Genomic DNA, 22,500 nt, shown 5'->3' on the forward strand with positions numbered 1-22,500 from the left:
TCTCTCTCCTCTCTATATGCTTGCTTTTAATTTTCCATCTGTTCATTTCTACTCTCCTCTCTAGTTACTTTCCAGTGGTGGAAAGTAACTAAGTACATTTACTTGGGTACTGTACTTCAGTACTTAAGTTTCTTTCACCCCAAGTTGTGGTAAAGGTGTGGTTAAGATGGGGTTAGGTTTGGTTAAGGTGTGTTTAAGGTGTAGTTAGGTGTGATTAGGCATGGTTGAGATGTGGTTAGTGCGGTTAAGGTGTGGATATGTGTGGTTTAAGGTGTGGTTAAGGTTAGGTAAGGATCTGGGAGGGTGGTTAGGAACTGAGGAGGTGCTTTGTTTGGCCCCATTCGGTGCACAATGCATGCTGGGTAATGGCGATCCATTCTAATGACTATCATTATATAAGTCCAACACGGCCGAGGTTATTGAACCCCTGGAGCGTCTATTGGAAGACGTACACACATAGAAATGCCATGGGATTTGACCAAACATCAATATGCCAATGATGGGCTGGCTGTACTATACTGGGTAAAACCCAGTACTCATCAATACATGTTACTGGGAACAAATGTACAGCATGGAGGGCTGAGGTAAACACTGGGAAAGGAGTGGGAAGAACACACACACACACATGCACACACACACACGCACACACACTCGCACACACACTCGCACACACGCACGCACACACACCCCCGCGCACACACATGCCCGCACGCGCACACACACACACACACACACACGCACCCACACACACACACGCACACACGCACGCACGCACGCACGCACGCACGCACGCACACACGCGCACACACACACACACACACACACGCACACACACACACACACACACACACACACACTGACACTCCAGTTGAACTTCGCAGACAGGATTTAGCAGTTTTCTGTGGGAGTGCTTTGATGTCCTCATGCAGATACCCTTACAACCCCCTACCTCCCACACACACACACACACACACACACACACACACACACACACACACACACACACACACACACGTGCGCACACACGTGTGCGCACACACACACACACACACACACACACACGCATGCACCCACATGCATGCGTACGTACTCTAGACATACACACACACACACACACACACACACACACACACACACACACACACACACACACACACACACACACACACACACATAGATGGACACATTGTCAACTCTGGGTGGGGGACAACAAAAAGAAGAGAATATACAGAAAGAAGAACATAGATTACAGCTGCAATCAGGACATATTTGAATGAATAATTGTTATTTGAACCAAACTGTATGGTAGAGCAGTGGTTCTCAAACGTTTTCATGTCAAGGTCCCCCAAATTGATACGTATTTGGTCGCAGACCCCCATCTGAAAATGTTTCACACACACACACACACACACACACACACACACACACACGCACGCACGCACGCACGCACGCACGCACGCACGCACGCACGCACGCACGCACGCACACGCGCGCACACACACACACACACACACACACACACACACACACACACACACACACACACACACACACACACACAGAGCCCGGATGGGGAGGACAAGGGTTTCATTCTTCAGCAGTATTTGGCCCCAAAACAAAGAGACAAGCTCATGAACCAAGAGATAATATTGAAGAAAGAAAACGGATACAAAGCCAAAATAATATCTTATCAGTTCTTACGATTCCCTCGTTTATAACTATAACATTGTCTGCAGAGAGAGAGAGAAAGAGAGAGAGAGAGAGAGTTGGGGGTCAGATAGACTGATGTGGGTGTTTCATATTCCACGTTGTACTGTAATAAACAAACACGGAGCTGTTTACCAGCATGCAGTAATGTTCCTGTGCTGAGTACCATCACGGTGATGGATGCACAGGTGCGTGATGATCTGGATGGAGACCTTTAGCCCATTCAATCCGGGAACGCAATCTGTGTCATTTTAAGATTTCTTCAGGCCGAAAACCGTTAGGATTTAGAAGACATTTGCAAAGATTTGCACACATTTTCACAAGCTTGTAGAGCTGCAATTTGTTTGAGAAATCGTGAACATTTGTGAAAATCTTTGCAAATGTCTTCTAAATCCTACCGATTTTCTGGAAAACTTATGTTGCTATAATATAAGTGGTTCTCAAACTTTTTCATGTCAAGGACCCCCCAAAATTGTATGTATTTGGCCGTGTACCCCATCAAAATATGTTGTTCCAGGGACCCCCCCCCCCCCCCCCCAGAAGCAAAGATTTGAGTTAAAAACGTTGTTTCCAAAAATACATGTATTCAAAGATTTGCACAAATGTTCTATACTATTCTTTGGCTATACTTTGAATAGTCAAAGTATAAAATAATGATTATAGCTCCAATCTAAAATGACACAGACGCGTTCCCGGATTGAATGGGTTAGAGAGGCATCGTTACATAGTGCTAATCACCCTCTCTCTGGATATGAGGTACTCATTGCTAATGAGGGAGGAGTGTGGGCTTGTGGGCATGTGTGCGCCATACCTGTGTGTGTGTGTGTGTGTGTGTGTGTGTGTGTGTGTGTGTGTTTGTGTGTGTGTGTGTGTGTGTGAGAGAGTGTGAGTGTGAGAGAGTGTGTGTGTGTGTGTGTGTGTGTGTGTGTGTGTGTGTGTGTGTGTGTGTGTGTGTGTGTGTGTGTGTGTGTGTGTGTGTGTGTGTGTGTGAGTGTGCGCGTGTGCATGTGTGTGCACGTGTGTGCACGTGTGTGTGCGTGCATGATTGTGTACTTGTATCACTATACTTGTGAGGGCTAAGTGTCCCCACAAGTATAACATTTGAGGAATAGACATTGTGAGGAACTTAGGAAAAGATTCAGGTTGGGGTTAGAATTAGGCATCGATAGGTTAAATTTACAGGTTGAGGTTGGAATTCTGCCTGATTTATACTACGTTGTGCGCCGGTGTCATGAACCGGAAATAGACAATCTACAAGCTCACAATGCGTCACAGTAGACCAGTGGCGGAGCGTCCGGGTAGGCTAGGTAGGCGGCCGCCTACGGGCCCGGGACTTCGGGGGCCCGGGCCGTCAGATCACATGGACCTTTATTTTAGTAGAATTAGACGCACTTTGCGTGCTCCGCCTCTCTGCCTCTCCGCCTCTAAGCAACCTTCCCAGAGATTCACCAGCTTACATGGAACTGCAAATATATTCGAGGCAATTCACCCCCAATACACTGTTGGAAGCTCACCCTAACCCTAAAACCGAAATAAAGTAACAAAAAAACAAACACAATCTGCCCAAAACCCGCACATTTTCGCGCGCGCACAGGGGGGGGGGGGGCTGATCAGTGTGCCGTGCCTACCGGCCCGGCTTCCAGTTGTTCAGTTGTTCCGCCACTGCAATAGACAGCCTTGTAGATCACCTATTTTCTCAGGCTTTAGGTTAGTTAAAAATGGCATTTATAAAATTGCCGTCCTAAAATGTGAATGTCCTCACAGGTACGCGCGCGTGTGTGCGTCCGTGCGTCCGTGTGTATGCATGTGTAGGCCTGCTGTATGATCACGGACGAAATGGCACAGTGAAGGGTTGATAGGATGCTCTCCCTGTGCATTTCATTCAGTGTTTGAGTGATAAGCATGTAGACGGATGATGATAGCATCCTGTCCATTCAGAAGCCTCCAGCAGCAGGGAAATGTCAGCCAGGTAATAACAGTCTCCATGTTGGCTGGAAGTTCCTGCTGGAATGGTGCTTACATCCGGTGGCTTTGTTTTTCAATACCTCCATATGTGTTGGAAAATGAGAGATAATAATGGCCAAAGCTTTGTCTAATGAACGCGACAAGAATGCCAAGTGTTTCGAAGGCTCATTTCTCTCGTCCGCCGCCAAAATGTGGTTCAATGCATACGCCTGACAAATAGTAATTGCTTGTCAAATGAGGCAACCGTCTGAGGTGCTTAGAACAAACAGTAACATGTTAGAAGTCATTTTAATTCACTATTCTCTACTTTCTTTTCAAGACAAATGGTAATGCTATTCACATTATGAGGTTCTGGTGATGAGCGTATATATATATATTATGCAATTGTGCAAATTCATCTTATTGAGGGGGAAATAAAGATGAGGAATTGGCAGTGAATAAACAGAATGCATTGTGCTGTGTAATAGATAGGAAGAGGAGCCAGTAAATACTGAAGTACTAGTGGATTACAGGTAACATCCAGCAACCTGTGCTGCTAGCTACACAGCTACATCCTTAATGTCAGTTTAAAATGGACCCTTATTGGTCAATTCTTAACACCCAGAGGAAACTCCTCTCTCAGCAATCCTTCCCTCTCTCTTCATCCCTTCTGCCCCCTTCTCTCTCTCTCTCTCTCTCTCTCTCTCTCTCTCTCTCTCTCTCTCTCTCTCTCTCTCTCTCTCCTCTCTCTCTCTCTCTCTCTCTCTCCTCCTTGCAGAGTTAAGCATTGAGGCTTGGGCTGCATTATTAATCTGATAGTAATGATTTTGTGCCTCACAGACCTCTAGGCCTACATTAGTTACCACACACACACACACACACACACACACACACACACACACACACACACACACACACACACACACACACACACACACACACACACACACACACACACACACTGGACAGATCTAGGTATGCATTAGTCACCCGTAGGCTGGGATTTAGGTAATGAAACCTGGTGTAGCCCTTTGGAGTATCAGAGCATGTCTAGCATTAATGAGAGACATGCTCCTACAATCATTAACATGGAACTCTGTTGATAGGTGATTCTGCGTTCGTGCGTGCGTGCGTGCGTGCGTGCGTGCGTGCGTGCGTGCGTGTGTGTGTGTGTGTGTGTGTGAGAGAGTGAGTGTGTGCATGCCTACGTAGGTGTGTGTTTATGTGTGACTGCATGTGTGATGAAGGGATGTATACATACATGAATGTTTGATAGCATCAATGTGACCTGCTAGCATAATGCTTAGCTTACACAGATGCTATAGGCTTGATGTTTACCTGGTATCCTAGTTACTTTGTGGCACTTATTACCGTGACACCTTATTTACCTGACTTCTTACCCTGTTGTTAGAACAGTGTTTCTCAAAGTGGGGTCCGGGTACCCCCAAGGGTCCTTTGAGGGCGGTCCAGGCCAGGGTCCCCCTGCAAAATCACTTAATATAGCAGCAAAATATGAATCACTTTTAACCTATACACATTGGCTATTTGAAAATAGCCAATCTACTAGCTCACAAAGGTTATTCTGATCCTCTGGACGTTGCACAGCGCAAACTTGCAGGATCAAGTGATCCCTGCAATGTACTGTATGGCTTGAAGGAGCAGCTCCCTATCCAGAACCACTCCCGGTCCCAGATTCTTGGCAGTTGGAGCGTTACCACCAGGGTGTCATAGATGGAAATGGATCGATCATGCAGGAAGCAAAGCTTTCCAAGGAAAAAGAGAGGCTCATTCTGGTTGGCATTGAGCCTGAGGTGGTGCACTGCAACAAGGCACTCTTCAACCTGTGTGACAGAGGGTGGGACATAGAGACAAACAGTTGAGTGTCATCAGCATAATGATGCTGATATGAGAGCCTGTGAGCAGAGGTGATAGAGCCTAGGGATCTAGTGTAGAGGAAATCAGCCTTTCCCGTTCTGACGTTAACACGATCCTGGGGACGGCTAGATGGATCCGGGCTGGCGAGCTGCTTGCAGCGGTGCCGGGCTCGAATCCGCAGAGTCACACCACAGTCATAATTTGACATATTTTATGTATTTGTTTGTCACTGACTCTGCTGTGATTCACTCATTTCTCATGTTCCTGCAGGTGAATGAGATCTATCACGACCAGTCTCTGGGAGCCAGGATCAATGTGGTGTTGGTGAGAATCATCATGCTGGGCTATGGCAAGGTAGGAAACCACAAGCTAAAATACAAAAAGTTATGAATTATTTACTATATCGATACGTATTATAAATACATTGTAAGTGTTGTGTGCTGGTAGATCAGCTATTTGTATGAATACAGGTGTACCATAACCCATTCAAACCGGGAAAGCGTCTGTGTCATTTTTGATTTTAGCGTTGGCTATTCAAAAATAGACATACAATCAACGAGCTTGTAGATCTGCTATTTTTGAACATTTGTGAGCAAAAGGTTTGAAAACCACCGATGTACCGTAAGCCGTGTCCAACACATGCATGTGAACCCCCCCCCCCCCCCCCCCCGCCCCAACGCACACACACACACACACACACACACACACACACACACACACACACACACACACACACTGGACTCTGACGCCCCGAAGCCTGTTATTCCAGTGGGCTGAGCAAAATAGGAACTAAAAGCATGCACGGTCCCAGGGGAGTGTTTTCAAAGTCGCACGCCTTCACAGTTCAGCACCAAAGAACACAGCAATTCTGCCCGTTATGCAATCAGCCTGCTTCCTCCTGTGGGCTGCAGCACGGCATCATGGGAAGTCCGGGCTGAGATAAGCACTCAATGATAGCCCTCCCTCATTCATAAACAGCAGTGGTGGACAGTAACTGAGTACATTTACTCGAGTACGGTACTTAAGTACTTTTTGGTATTTTGTAAATAAGTATTATTTATTTATTCCATTTTTTCCCAAGCTCATGACTTTCACTACATTTCAAATGAACGAAACATGAACATGAACAAAACATACCAAAATATATTATGAATGAACCACTGAAACACCTATTTCAATTTCAAATATAGTTAAAATAGCCATTCTATAAGCACACAACGTGTCATGGCATATCGGCTATTTTCACTATTTCAGAAAATGATATTATTTTGGAAATGTTTCAATACAGCAATGCATTGATAATGAAAAGAAAATGTACTTCGTAATTTGTGCTTTTGAATACTTTGAGTATTTACTTGAGTATACTTTGACCACCACTGATAAACAGAGAGACTCCTCTCCTGCACTGTAACTCTATCTGCCCTCAGTGGTCGAGAGAGAGAGAGAGAGTGAGAGTGAGAGAGAGATAGAGAGGGAGAGGGGAAGTGTGTTGATCTGCGAGTGTGTGTGTGTGTGTGGGGAATTACCCTACAGAATGACAGTATGATGATACTGCTCTTCTCTCTACACTGTACACACACACATAAGCACACACACACACACACACACACACACACACACACACACACACACACACACACACACACACACACACACATACACACTGTACATGCGCACTCACACACACATTTTGAAAACTGACAATTTTTTCAACCAGTTTTTTTTAACAGGATTTTGTTCTTGCATTCCACCCCCAACACAACGTTCCCAAACTGGTTAGAACTAAACAACAAAAAAAAAAATATATATATATATATATATATATTAAACAAAGAAAACTTTTAATATGATTCCTACAGATTCACATTCACCTGGGAGCGGTCTTGTACCATTGGCCACGAGCAGCTCCGCTGGAGCGGTTAATGTTTGCAATATGCTCAAAATCACATTAGTATTTACTGTATGTCACCACTAACACGAATGATACAATTGATGTGAGATAAAAATAAATTACACGTGTTTAGCTTTCTTCGTCTTTATTGTCCATATGAAAATGCTTCACTTCCAAACCAAACAGGATAACTGTAATATTTTAAGGCGTGGCTCTGCAGGAGTCTATCCGTCTATAATATCAGCAATCTGGGAACCCATAAGGTGAAAAATCATTATTCTTGAGAGTTTAATGTCATTACACACTCAATCACACACTGTGCTCTTGGAGTTGAGCTCTAACTGATAATTAAAGGGATAGTTCATCCCAAAACAATATATTTTTCTATCGATTAGTGGATGGATATCTCTTTTGTTTTTGTCACATTCCTAAGCCAATAATTTGATGACCGGCAGCGGTTCTTGTAGGAGACACAAAGGAGACTCTTTGTGTCTCCTACCGGAACCGCTGCCTACCGGTCAGCTGGTCATCAAATTATTGGCTTAGGAATGTGACAAAATGCGACAACATTTTTTTTTTTGGGTGAACCCACCCTGGGCAAGACCTGGGATGTTGGTTGTCTAGGAAGTTGACAACCAGAAATGGTTGAATTTGGCAGAAGTACCGCCCAAGGAAATGACGTTGATGCTTTACAAATCTGTTAACATTCTCCGTGAATGAAACGAGTGTTGTGATTGGTCAAAAAATATCGTTTCCGGGGGAAACGGAAATTCTGTCCACTCAGGACATCCTAGACACTCGCTGCTTTAGGTCGTGACCAGGCTCTTCTTTTCGCAGATGAGTGAGGCTGGGACCGAGGTTATATATGACCCCTTTTAGAATACAGAGGAATGACCTTTGCTTGAATGCAAACTCAGCATAATGTACCATGAGTTCAATCACACCGTTAACAAAAGAACATATATTTAAAACCCACGAACATATTAACCCATTAAGACCGGGAAAGCATCCGTCACTTTAGATTTTAACCACTTTAACCATTATGTAATACTTTGGCTATTCAAAAATAGATTTTTGAATAGATTTTTGCAAATCTCTAAATATATATATTTTTCAAGCGAACATTTGTAACTCAAATCTTTGCTTCTGGGGATTCTACAAACGTCTTCTAAATCCTATCACCTTTTTTGAAAAAACTTATGTTGCTATATATGAGTGGTTCTCTAACTTTTTGATGTCAATGACCCCCAGCATTATATGTATTTGGCCGCGGACCCCCATCTCAAAATATTTTGTTCCAGGGACCCCCAGAAAATACGAGTTCAAAATGTGTATATATATTAAAAGTTTTGGACACATTTTACACGATTTAAAAGAAAATAGCAGATATGGTCAATTATTGTTTATTCAAACATCATGAAAGGAATGGCCTTTAGGATATTGTCGTTCAATGATGATCTCAATGGGGAACGAGTAAACCTCAGGCATGAAAATGCACGTTGCTCTACTGAATGCACGCTGAAATATGATGTCAGTGTTTCCCCCGAGGATGAAGTGGTAGCAGTGGCAGTGAATATTTATCTTGTGCAAAGCGTACTCTCACTGATTTTGAGGGCAAAGGAAAAAAAGCTTTGCCCAGGTGTGTGATTGACAGGTGTCGTGGAGTCACGGTGGCCCTGTGGACCCGCCTTCAGGCAAAACACACCGTGTACTGTATGTATGGGCAATGCAGAGGCTTCTATTTTTTTTAATATCTTTTTGTATGCAAGATCATTACTAATGTTTAGCTTTTTCAAAGGCGTTTCCTTGCACATGACAATCAAATGAATGGTTTGTCTACTCTTAATTTATATTCCATTGCGTAACATCAAACGCTTTTATTTAACAATAACAACAAATCTACAAGGTATCCACACCTTGCATTGCGATGATAACTACTTGCAACTCTGTTATTTTTGGGAGGCGATGCAGTATGAAATGGTGAAGTTGCTGGACTCTTTTTCTCTGAGAAAACAGAACAAATCTCAAAAAATCTTTTTACACCATAAAACAAAAACATGCTTGTGAGGACTAGGAAAACGGTCCTCACAATGTCTATTTCTCAAATTCTACTATACTTCTAACCCTCACAAGCATAGTAATACAAGCCCCCGCACACACACACACACACACACACACACACACACACACACACACACACACACACACACACACACACACACACACACACTTCTACATTGGTCATTCTTGCCCCACCCCTATGCAGCTCCGACCAGAGATCCGGCTGTCTATCATCCCCAATTACCATGGCAACAGAGCTGCACCCAGACAGCCTGCAGATTGGCTATGTGACCCTGAATGCAGGCACACACACACGCACACGCACGCACGCACACACACACACGCACACACACACACGCACGCACGCACGCACGCACGCACGCACGCACGCACGCACGCACGCACGCACGCACGCACGCACGCACGCACGCACGCACACACACACACACACACACACACACACACACACACACACACACACACACACACACACACACACACACAGACAGACAGACATATCGATATTTACAGGTATGCAAACACACACATGCACATAGACACAGACACATACACACATGGATCTTTCCAGTGACACAATCAAACCCAATATCATAGACCGTAGCTGAGTGGTTAGTGATCCCGCCTAGGGAGCCAGAGGCCCTGGTTGCTGCAGGTACGATTCCCGGCCAGGACAGCATATGTGTCGATGAAATGAAATTTGTCCCTGAGCAAGACTCTTAACCCCTAATTGCTCACAGGTTCTCATTGGAAACAAGACCGCAAGGACTTTCATGAATGACCTGTTAAAAGGAATTATAACCACCACAGGCATGCACACACTCAAACATACTGTACAGTATGTGCACGTATACTGTAGACATTCAAACACACACACACACATGCACACAAACACATACAAATCGAATCCATGCTTACACTTATGCTCAACTCTTTCAACTCCAATACCACACACACACACACACACACACACACACACACACACACACACACACACACACACGCACGCACGCACGCACGCACGCACGCACGCACGCACGCACGCACGCACACGCACACACACAAACAAATGCACGAACACACACACACACAAACACACACACCACAAGGGGGTTTGTGCAGAATGCCGACTTCACACTCCATCATTTGTGCAGAGGCAGGCCATATGTCTTCACTTACAGTAGCTGCCACACACACACACACACACACACACACACACACACACACACACACACACACACACACACACACACACACACACACACACACACACACACACACACACAAAGACACGTGAAACAGTATGTAGAAAGAGAGATAGAGCGAGTGCGATGGGGAGAATGTGGAAAGTGAGGGTGTTGGTTGATCAAGTGTCTGAAGAGTCTGATGAAGTGGATGAGTGACGTTAGATGGAAAAGGATTGACGCCTGGGTGTCAGTGTTAATAATAGTAGTAATAATAATAATGCATTTCATTTGTAACACACTTTACATTTTCACTAATCTCAAAGCGCTACAGGGTTTAAAAACAATGGCATAAAAACAGCAAAGGCAAAAAACTACATAAGACCCTACTAGGGCTATAAGAAAAAATAAAAAACTAAGTCAAATCAAGGCATAGAAAAAAGACCTAAGGATAAAACTAAGAAAACATTTAGTTAAAAAGGTACATGATATGTCCATTTTTAAAAGCGTCAGTAGACTGTTGCTCGGGGAGGGCATTCCACAGACGTGGGGCAGTAGAGCAGAAGACCCGGTCGTCCATGGTGCACACAGCTTGAGTTATGTCAGTGGTTTTCAAGCTTTTTCATATATTTGGCATTTGAGCCACGGACCATTTGATGACAATTAGCCTCTCAGACCCAACACTTGTCCACAATTCCATGCTGTATTGATGTGGAGAGACAACAGGCAAACTTTGATCAAAATAACAATTCTTCTAAATGTTGTGTAGACGTCTTGTAAATTAAGTAATGCAAAATGACTGCATGCTTTTATGGCCTCTCATATGTGTCTATAGTGTGTGTCTACACACCCCGGCAATTTGCAGGTTGCGTTGACAAATTTGTTGTACCATAACACTGCCCCCTACAGGATGTAGTTGAGCCAAACACTCCACCTTCAAAACCAAATCTCTCCTTACTTTCCCAATCGTCTCTCTCTCTCTCTCTCTCTCTCTCTCTCTCTCTCTCTAGTCTATGAGTCTGATTGAACTGGGGAATCCATCACAGAGTTTGGAGAATGTGTGTCGATGGGCGTTTCTGCAGCAGAAACAAGATGCAGGAGACACGGAGCATCACGACCATGCCATCTTCCTCACGCGGCAAGAGTTTGGCCCCACTGGCATGCAGGGTGAGGCACAGACAGACACACTCCTGTTCCTCCCTTTCTTTTCCTCTCTGTCACACATACACACAACATTTCTCATCTCTCAAACCTGTCACAATTATTACATACTCGTCTAATCGCAATTATTTTATATAATCGCAATTATTTTTGCATAGTCGTCATAATCGGCATAATCAATTCCATGTTAAAACATTACATATATTTAAAAAAAAAAGAAAAATAGTGGAAATAGCAGATCTATAAGCTCAAAACGCGTCGCGATGCGACGCGTTTTGAGCTTATAGATCTGCTATTTCCATTATTAATGTTTATTTTTAAGTATAAAGTAATTAAATATGTGTAATTTGTCATATCTGCCCTGTGCAACTTTTTGTTTCCGAAAGCTAAAAGAAATGTAATTTTTATTCATGTTTTTTATTCATGTTCCATTAATTTTCAACGACAGAAACACAATTAAATAGTTAATCGCAATTATTTGAGTGATAATTAATCGTGAACTTAAATTTGTAATTGTGACAGCCCTACTCTCTAACCCTTTGGATTTAGTCATCTGGAGCTGAGTTGGCTCTGTACTTGGATGTTTTTTGTTCCATCTACACCAAATTTCTTTGCCAAAAATAGCCTCACATAGCAACGCGGTCTGAGCTTGCAGATCTTCTATTTTTGGCTAATGTGGAGGCTGAAATCTATTGAATGTTTTGTGTAATTACTTATCTAAGTCCTAACTACACATGTACTTCCCAGGTGTGTATCTGCTTTTATTTTATACTGACCCCCTAAAAGCATAGTAAGGGTCCAATTTGGCCCCCTCTAAATGGACCCCTAATCAAAGCCCTAGCCTCATGAAGAACCTGCACGTTATAACAAAGCCAGTCCGCCTCAGCTGCATGGAGCAGGGTGGGTTTGGTGGTTGGTGGTTTCCTGTGCAGCAGAGTGCAGGCTAACAGGCAGGCCCAGGGGACAGGACACTAAAGGCAGTGGCCTAGCAGCCAGCAACCCTTCATCTGCCCTTGAGCTCAGCCTTCAGCTGGGGAAAATCAATAAGGTAGAGCAGCACCGCAACTCTACGACTAAAAGGAATCCAGCGTGGGACAGGCATGCATGGAGAGCTGCTAGAGATGCCACTCTCATGTTTACCATGAAGAGAGACATGTGCGAGTGTGTCGCGTGCCAAAAATAGAACAGACCTACAAGCCAACAATGCGTTGCGATACGACGCATTGTTAGCTTGTAGATCTGTTCTTTTTGACAGTACAAATAATGCTTTAGGATGCTAGAGAGCATCAGTTACAGCAATCTGTCAACATTGGTTCATTAGTACAACAAAAACACTGGGAAATGCATAAAGGTCTCTCTCTCTCTCTCTCTCTCTCTCTCTCTCTCTCTCTCTCTCTCTCTCTCTCTCTCTCTCTCTTTATCTTTATCTTTCTCTGGTTGCCTAGGTTACGCTCCAGTGACAGGTATGTGCCATCCAGTGAGGAGTTGTACTCTGAACCATGAGGATGGCTTCTCCTCAGCCTTTGTGGTCGCACACGAGACAGGACACGTGTAAGTTTAGCACCGCATTCAAGTCTCCTCAATGATATGCAGTGACGCAATATTCGCTAGATGAGAAAAATCCACACGTTCATTTCCTTCTACATCCCCTCCCTGCCATAACTTCTTCCCTCCGTCTCCCCTCCAACATGCTGGTCTCCTCTCCCCTGGGCCCTCTCCTCTCCTCTCTTTGTCCAGTCTGGGAATGGAGCATGATGGCCAGGGGAACCGGTGTGGAGATGAGGTGCACATGGGGAGCATCATGGCCCCATTGGTGCAAGCTGCTTTCCACCGCTTTCACTGGTCCAGATGCAGCATGCAAGAACTGGGACGATACCTGCAGTAAGACATGAACCTACACACAGATACCTCCCCTCCCCTCCCCCAACACACACACACACACACACACACACACACACACACACACACACACACACACACACACACACACACACACACACACACAGTCATATTGTGTAACTCTTTCAATTAAACACATTTTTGATCTAATCTTTCACTGGTATGTTTTTCACAATAACCATTCCACCACATAAATGTGTGTTGTTTAGAAACTTCTCTAAACACAATGTGTAGTCTTTAGCGAGTGTCGGGCCCCAGCACTTGCGCTCGTGAAATTCTTTGCACTCGTGAAATTCTTTGTCGTACAAGCTCCATCAATGCAGCCAAGAAAGGTGGAAAGAAATAGAGAAAGAAAGAAACAGAAAAAACTGGTGTTACATCGATATGAGCAGTGTGAAATAATATGCATAAAAGGTGCATGATAGATTCATATGGCGCGTGGTTAAAAATAGCAGTGGAGTGAGGCAGTTGAAAAGTAGCAGATATAATAAACTTGACAGAGTATACATAAGTGACAGTGACAGCGCAGCGCAGCAGCAGCGGGGCGCACCTGCAGTCATGTACACACAGAACAATCATCCTGTGTGGCGGCCTGTGTCGTCAGGCAGGCTCCGCGCTTGTTCAACAATCTGATGGTAGCCAGGTCGAAACCGATGCCTCTTTTATAGGGGTGTTGGAGAAAATTGATTCGTGTAAGAATCGTGATTCTTATTATAAACGATTCAAAATCGATTCACAATTTCCAAAAATCGATTTAAAGGTACAGGAGCTTTTACTATATGGTGTTTGTGATATGAAATGTAAGCTCACCATAACGTTATCATGTCTTCAGTCATATTAAAGGGCTTCAGTACTGTAGTACCACCTGGTATGGATGTCTGTCTGTAGCCTTAAAGTCACAACTGCTGCAGCAACTGAACATTTGTTCAAAGATTGTTGGACAGCCACTTCAGAGGCTCTATACAACTACGTATAATGATAGTATGATAAGGTTGGCAAGGAATATCACTTCAAACACTAGCCATGCTTTGTATGGAGAATATAGGTTTCTGCCTTCAGGAAGGAGATACGGTGTTCCTACATACAATAAGGTCAAACTGAAGAGGTCCTTTGTCCATCAGACGACACTGAGGCTTAATCAGGATTTATAGGCCAAGGGTAGGCTGAGAGGTGGACATTGCTCTTGTCTTTGTATGTCTTTATGTATGTATTTTGTATTGTGTTTTGTTTTTCTTGTGTCATGTCAAATGTGTGAACTGTTTATTGTTGCAGACATGGCTGCTGGGTCGCAAGACAAATTTCAGTGTGAACTGACAATAAAGTATTATCGTATCGTATCGTCGTTTTTTTAAAAACTAACTCCAGTCACTTTCAGTTCAGCACAGCTGAGGTGTCACTGTCCAGCTGACACTCGTTGACACTCGTTAATGTTACTTGCATCAAGGCAATTATGTTGTGTTTCTGCATCAAATAGAACTACACCTAATCTAAGATTCCATCAAAGCCAATATTTTTTACACAACCCTCTCTGGTATTGTATAATTCTTTGTTTGAGCTGTTGGAAATAACTAGGCTACACTTGGTTGTTAAAGTCCAGATGAAAACAATATGACTGAATTTTTTTTTGTTGAGGAGAATCGATTTTTTTTAAATAGTTTTGAATCGATTTTTTATCGAATCACGATCCCAAGAATCGGAATCGAATCGTGAGATAGCAGAAGATTCACGGCCCTACTCTTTTACCTCCTTCTCCAGCTCCTATGAATGTCTCCGTGATGACCCATTTGACCATAACTGGCCGTCGCTGCCCCAGCTCCCCGGTCTGCATTACTCCATGAATGAACAGTGTCGCTTTGACTTCGGCGTGGGCTACACAATGTGCACTGCGGTAAGACCTCCCTGTTAGACTCACACTCACAACACTAACATCCAATAGCTAGCGTCTACTAACATTCACTCACTCATCTACTAACTAGAAGCAGTGATATACTGTAGCCTGCTCATGGCCAATCCCTAGCAGCTCTCGCCAACTCTTCCAATCTCACCATGATACGATCTAACAGAGTTGGGGTTAACTCACTTTGAATCCAAACTGACACTTATACGTTGACTTTTAAAAAGACAGATTGACATTTCTCTTTACCATAGACTGAAGAACGTGAATTGAAGCCAGCAATGACTCGTCTCTGTGCTCTACGCTCTGTCCATATGTAATGAATTGAGAATCTTACATACACAGCTGTTCACATCCTTCTGATGTCTTCTGCTTTCCTCTCTCGGCCTCTGTGGGATTTGACATCTTGCTTAAAAAGCAGGTAATTGGTTTTGATAGCTACTTTGATAGTCATTTCCTTGATATAACACCACAGTGCATTAACGTAGATAAGCCAGTCACATACTGTACAACAGAGTGTCATCCATACACAGTACAATACTACGCAATCATGTTTTGTAGAACAAAGACAAAAAGGCCACAGTGCTACGCTATCACACAATACACAGTAAAATCCTCAGTGTAAGTTTAATTCAGAGAGAGTATAAATGGAACCAAATGGACTCTTTGGGTGCATTTTGCTTCCATTTATACACACTCTCTGATTTAAATTAACATGGATGATTTCACTGTGTAGATGAGCTCCCCCTACATCCCCCAGCATCTTGGCACTGGGCACTGAGCAGCTTAACTTCTTCTTTCACCCTCACCTTCTTTGTGACCGTGAGGCCACTGTGGCACGCTGTTGAGGAGCTGTTGCTTGATTGTCAAGGGGGCTTTGTTGTGGGGCTTTGCACGCATTGCTAGATTACCCTCTATTCTCCCCTCAGCTACTAAAGACCAGCCAGTCAGGACCACAGGTAAGGTACCCCCCACCTCCCTGAAGACTTGTGGACGCTTCTTTCATCCTCTCGTTCTGTTTTGTTTTATCCTTGGAATAATGTCGATATCGTCCTCTTGAACTTGTGTGTAACACTGTTCCTTTATTTTTTATGCTTTACTTGGTGTTGTCTCTTCTGTCCATTTGTCCCCCTTGATGTTTGTGTGCTCTGGAGGATTCTAAAATGCTCACGTGTTTCTGGTCACGACGGCTTGAACGCCGTAGCCATCCTGGGTCACTGTGACAGTTTGACATACAGTGCATACTAGTCTCTCAAGACAGGCTCTATGCACAGCAGCCATATTGGGAATTAATTGGGCCCCTTCCTTACTTCCTTCACAGGTGTTACCAATACTACTAATTAAGGCTCTGTTCCACTTAGTGTAGCACAGTGGTTGTCAAATGTCTTATTTTCAAGGACCCCCATAACTCTGAGATTGTACATGGTTCCATTTGTACACTCTCAGAGTTACACACCCACCATAAGGAGCCATTTGGGAACCAAAATGGAGTGTTTCCAGTGAGTCAACATGCACAATATCAGCACCCTGACCAGAATGGAACAGAGCCTTCATTAGTATCATTGGTAACACATGTGAAGGAAGTAAGGAAGAGGCCCAATTTCTTTCCAAAAATGGCTGCTGTGCATAGAGCCTAGTCAAATGCTTCTGCCTTATGCGTCTGTACTTCAGAAGCTCTGAAAATGAGTTGAGAATAAAGCAGATGTCACTTCATTCCCCCACCTCTGTTTCGCCTGTGCAGTCACGTATATAACTCCTAATGGAAACCAAATTAGTCAAAGCCTAGATAGCTAGCTACTTAGAAATTGAAATTCAAAATTTGTGAACGCTGTGTCATGATTGGTCGAATACCCTTTTGGTCTGAAGAGCAGAGGACTGCTTCCTCTTTTCAAGGTTGTTGAAGAGATTGGCTTGAGAGACCAACATACACATAACCCATTATCCTGCAAATCCGGGTTTAATCACTGTGTGATTTTTTAGCCATGCAGGAGTGTTATTACATTGGCATACACTTGTGGTAAGATGACTGTCCCAGCCAAACGTTTGGGAGAGAACCAGAGCATGATGTTTCACGTCAACTTTTAGGATCCTTCAGTCTGATGCCATTGGTGCCCGCCTACCGCAATCTGGCCATTGATATTGACTTGACCTCTGATCTGTAGAGGTCAACAGGGGTCACGGTGGATCTGGAGGTCTCAGGGAACCAGGGAGGAGGGCATTGCCCCCTTAAGACAGCGGTCACTACTGCAAGATATTAGTGCAGCATTTAACAGTTTACAAGGCAAGGGAGGGAAATTGATGATAGCTCTGATGTCTGAGGGCATCGTAGAGGTCCCTGAGACCCACTGTTAAGTTTGACCTTTCGACCCACTGCCCTCTGACCTCTAGTCTCCCCTGTGACTCAACTGAGCTGCAGGCTGTCTCATCCAGAGAGCGTGTCTCTCTTCTCATCTTTTGGTTTGGTTTGCATGATCGGTGTGTGTTTTATTCCTATGGAGATTACAGTGCAGTGGAGTAACAGCAGTGAGCGCACTAAAGGCCGGCGCTGAACACTGCTGCTGTTGTTGTTGTTGTTGTTGTTTATTGTCGATGAATTTGGTTTTGTATTTATTGTTGTGGTTTTATCTCTTGTATCTCTATTCCCCCAATGTCCCTGTCTAGTCTCATTTACTCTCTACTGTTTTATGGTGGTCGACTCATGTACAACAGACGTGGTAGTGATTTCTGTAAACATACATTGAAGGTCATCAAGCTACCCGCTAGTTTTGTTTCTTTGTTTGTTTTATTTTTGCATACAACAAGCACAGGATATCCAAGACATTTGACTAGCAGACAATAGGAAATATCCCTAGACGCGAGAGTCTAACGTTTTTTACAATTGTCTGGTCTACAAACACATTTTTCTTCATATCCAAATAGTATAAATTAAAAATGTATCACAGTTTTTTTAGACAATGTAAAAACAAAAAGATGCCTGTCTATATAAAAGTAGAGGAACAGGTTTAGGATGCTAATGAGCCCTTTGCTGGCTGCCATCTTAACCTCTTGTCCTACAGTACTAGTTCTGCTAGCCTTAGATCGAAGGTTAGGTTAGACTTTAGCCAACTGCCACTATTCGAGGCTTATTTTCAGCTTATTTTCAGCTTGAACCCCCGTGGGTCATTTTCGCTGAGCATGCTTCTAAGCAGCCATTCCAGGTGGGTGTATCACTATTAACTCTCCCTTACAAAACAAGTAAGGGAGAGTGTTAATTGTCTAATCCTACATGTCGTGTGCGTATATAAGAACAAGTGTCTCTGTGCTTCCACAGTACCGCAGCTTCGACCCATGCAAGCAGCTGTGGTGCAGCCATCCAGACAACCCCTTCTTTTGCAAGACCAAGAAAGGACCGCCCATTGATGGCACCATGTGTGGGAACGGCAAGGTAGTGACAGTCGCTTTGTGGGACCTTGTGTCCGGAAGATTCTACTATTTTATCCGTGTGGATTTAGATCACACACTCCACCAGAACTGTCCTTCCCAGTGGTGGAAAAAGTACTCGATTTTCTTAATTATGTAAAAGTATCAATACCATCTTGTAGAAATACTCTGTTACAAGTAAAAGTCCGGTAATCAAATTTCACTTGAGCAAAAGTACAAAAGTATCGTTGGCATCGAAATATACGTAAAGTACCAAAAGTAAAAGTACTCATTGTGCAGAATGTATAAAAATCTTTTGAAAATAGCATATCTACAAGCTCACAATGCGTTGCATCGCGTCGCATTGCGTGCTTGTAGATCTGCTATTTTTGAAAAATTATGAAAATGTGTTCAAATATTTGAATATATATTTTAAAGCGAACATTTTTAACTAAAATCTTTGCTTCTGGGGGGTCCCTGGAACAAAATATTTTGAGATGGGGGTCGGCGGCCAAATACATATAATTTTGTGTTTACTAAAATAAACATTTTAGTAAACACATTACATTACATTACATTACATTACAGTCATTTAGCAGACGCTTTTATCCAAAGCGACTTACAATAAGTGCATTCAACATAGGTAGGGAACGAAACTACTAATCACCAGAGGTCTTAAGTGCATTTCCTGTAAAAACAAGCAACCAAGAGTATACCTAGCGCTAAGGTAAAAGTGCAATATATCAGCTATCTACTTTCATAAACACATGAGATAAAATAGCCAAATCAAATGAGCACGAGCTAATAGATCCAATACAACAAAACTTGTATCGGGGTCCCTTGAACACACAATATTTTCAGATGGGGGTCTGTGGGCTAGATATATATCAATTTGGGGGTCATTGACTGGAAAATGTTTGATACATTTGCATACTGCAACTGCATGCGCTGCCATAAAATCACTGCAATGAATTTGTTTCTTGTCCAATGACAGCACTGCTTTAAAGGTCACTGCATCTGGTTGACCCCTGACATCATCAAGCAGGATGGCAACTGGGGTTCATGGAGTGACTTTGGCCAGTGCTCCCGCTCCTGTGGTGGAGGGGTGCAGTTCCGTGAACGCAACTGTGACAATCCAAAGTAAGAACCTCTATGATTGTGTGTGTGTGTGTGTGTGTGTGTGTGTGTGTGTGTGTGTGTGTGTGTGTGTGTGCGTGTGCGTGAGCGTGCGTGCGTGTGGGTGTGTGTGGGTGTGCGTGTGTGTGTGTGCTGTGGAAATACTCAAGTACCTCAAAATTGTACTTAACCCATTCAATCCGGGAACGCATCTGTGTCATTTTAAGATTTCTTTGGCTATTCAAAAATAGCAGATCTACAAGCTATTTTTGAAAAATCTTGAAAATGTGTGCAAATCTTTAAATATATATATTTTTAAAGATTGTATAACATTTATAACTCAAATCTTTGCTTTTGGGGGGGGGGCTGGACAAAACATTTTGAGATGGGGGTCCGCGGCCAAATACATATCTAAAAAGATTTTCTAAATCCTAACAGTATGTTGCTATATCAGTGGTGCTCCAACTTTTCCATGTCAATGACCCCCAAAATGATATGTATTTGGCCACGGACCCCCATCTCAAAATATGTTGTTCCAGGGACCCCCAGAAGCACAGATCGGAGTTTAAAACATATATATATATTCAAAGATTTGCACAAATTTTCTAAAAAATAGCAGATCTACAAGGTCATAGCGTGGCACTCGTGCTATGAGCTTGTAGATCTGCTATTTTTGAATAGCCAAAGAAATCTTTAAAATGACACAGATACGTCCCCGGGCCTTAATGGATCAAGTACTTGAGTAAAACGCACTCAAGTTTAGTTTCCGCCACTGTTCACATGTCAGATCCCATGTGATGACCGTATACCTCTCCCTCTCCACCTGCAGGCCAGCGAACGGAGGCCGCTCCTGTGTCGGAACGGACTCCAAGTTCCAGATGTGCAACACTCGCGAGTGTGAGGACATCTACAGCGACCCGCGAGAGGAGGAGTGCCGCGACTCACACTTTGAGTACCACTTCAAGAAGCACCACTGGCTGCCTTACGAACACCCTGAATGTAAGAACACACGCGGATGGATGGGTTGACGTTTATTGGATGGACGATTGCATGGAAAATTTTACGGATGGAAAGTAACTAAGTACATTTACTTGTACATTTACTAGGCTATTTTCAAACATTTTAGTACTTTTTATGCCAATACTTTTGTACTTTTACGCAAGTCATTTTTTTATTCTGGACTTTTACTTGTAACAGAGTATTTCTACAGTATATTGCAGTATTGGTACTTTTACTTAAGTAAAGAATGTGTGTACTTTTTCCACCACTGATGGATAGATAGATGGCTCAGTGGATTGATGAGTGATCCATCTATTGATCGAATGATGGCTGAATGGATGAGTTGACGGATGATAGAGGTGTGTTCATAGTTACACACGTGAAGTGTGCGTAAAGCATGCGGTAATAACATGTTTTGGAGATCTAAATTAAACTCACTGAAAAAGGGGAGGAAAGATGTGTGTGTGTGTGTGTGTGTGTGTGTGTGTGTGTGTGTGTGTGTGTGTGTGTGTGTGTGTGTGTGTGTGTGTGTGTGTGTGTGTGTGTGTGTGTGTGTGTGTGTGTGTGTGTGTGTGTGTGTGTGTGTGTGTGTGTAGGGGGCGGGGGGGGGGGGGGGGTGTGGCTAGTGTCCCGGAGGGTACTAAATAGGCTGTGTCCTGTTATGGTCATTGACATCTGGCTGTCCTGTGGAGTCTCTGAGGTATCACTACGCCCTGCAGTAAAAACAAAGCCTGTCTTTGAAATGCTCTTTAAAAACTCCCATCTTTTGAACTCACTCTTTCTCTCCACCCAATCGCTCTGATGTCATTCGAACCTCTCCCACCCCTCGTCTTCCTAACCGCCGACCCAGCTGCTATCGGTCAGAGCACATGGCCAAGCCATCACAGCCACCATGCAAATCCCTAAGTTTGTTTCCTTTAACATCACAGTTGTATGTACAACTGTGTGTGTGTGTGTGTGTGTGTGTGTGTGTGTGTGTGTGTGTGTGTGTGTGTGTGTGTGTGTGTGTGTGTGTGTGTGTGTGTGTGTGTGTGTGTGTGTGTGTGTGTGTGTGTGTGTGTGTGTGTGTGTGCGTGCGTGCGTGTGCGCGTGCACATTAGGTGGTCAGATCCAAGCTGTCTCTAAGTAGAGATGTCAGTGACTCCTTGCTACGTATTAAATTATCATCCAACTAAAGGGCAGCGCATCAGAAATGTGCTGAGTCGTCTCCAAATGGAATCCTGGGTCGTGCTCCACGCACTGCACTAAGAGGGCCCTCGCTAAATTGTTTTTCTCCGTTCTTATCATTTCTAAATGCCATATTTTCAACCAGGCTCTCTCAGGGTCTCAAATTACTCATCTCTCTCTCTCTG

General features: G+C 43.6%; 1 protein-coding gene across 3 annotated transcripts in view; it reads left to right on the forward strand.

Moving 5' to 3' along the window:
- LOC311033738 (A disintegrin and metalloproteinase with thrombospondin motifs 2) overlaps nt 1–22,500 on the forward strand; it is a 154,278-nt gene that overhangs the window by 112,183 nt on the left and 19,595 nt on the right. For all 3 annotated transcript variants that reach the window (XM_084041359.1, XM_084041361.1, XM_084041360.1), the window contains exons 5-12: nt 5,797–5,880; nt 11,691–11,847; nt 13,287–13,392; nt 13,579–13,722; nt 15,496–15,628; nt 18,945–19,058; nt 20,028–20,173; nt 20,979–21,148. In XM_084041359.1, coding sequence (XP_083897485.1) covers nt 5,797–5,880; nt 11,691–11,847; nt 13,287–13,392; nt 13,579–13,722; nt 15,496–15,628; nt 18,945–19,058; nt 20,028–20,173; nt 20,979–21,148 — 1,054 coding nt within the window. The remainder of the gene's footprint in view (nt 1–5,796; nt 5,881–11,690; nt 11,848–13,286; nt 13,393–13,578; nt 13,723–15,495; nt 15,629–18,944; nt 19,059–20,027; nt 20,174–20,978; nt 21,149–22,500) is intronic.

The sequence above is a fragment of the Gymnoscopelus microlampas genome, assembly GCF_963454915.1.
Source record: "Gymnoscopelus microlampas genome assembly, chromosome: 18".
Lineage (NCBI taxonomy): Eukaryota > Metazoa > Chordata > Actinopteri > Myctophiformes > Myctophidae > Gymnoscopelus > Gymnoscopelus microlampas.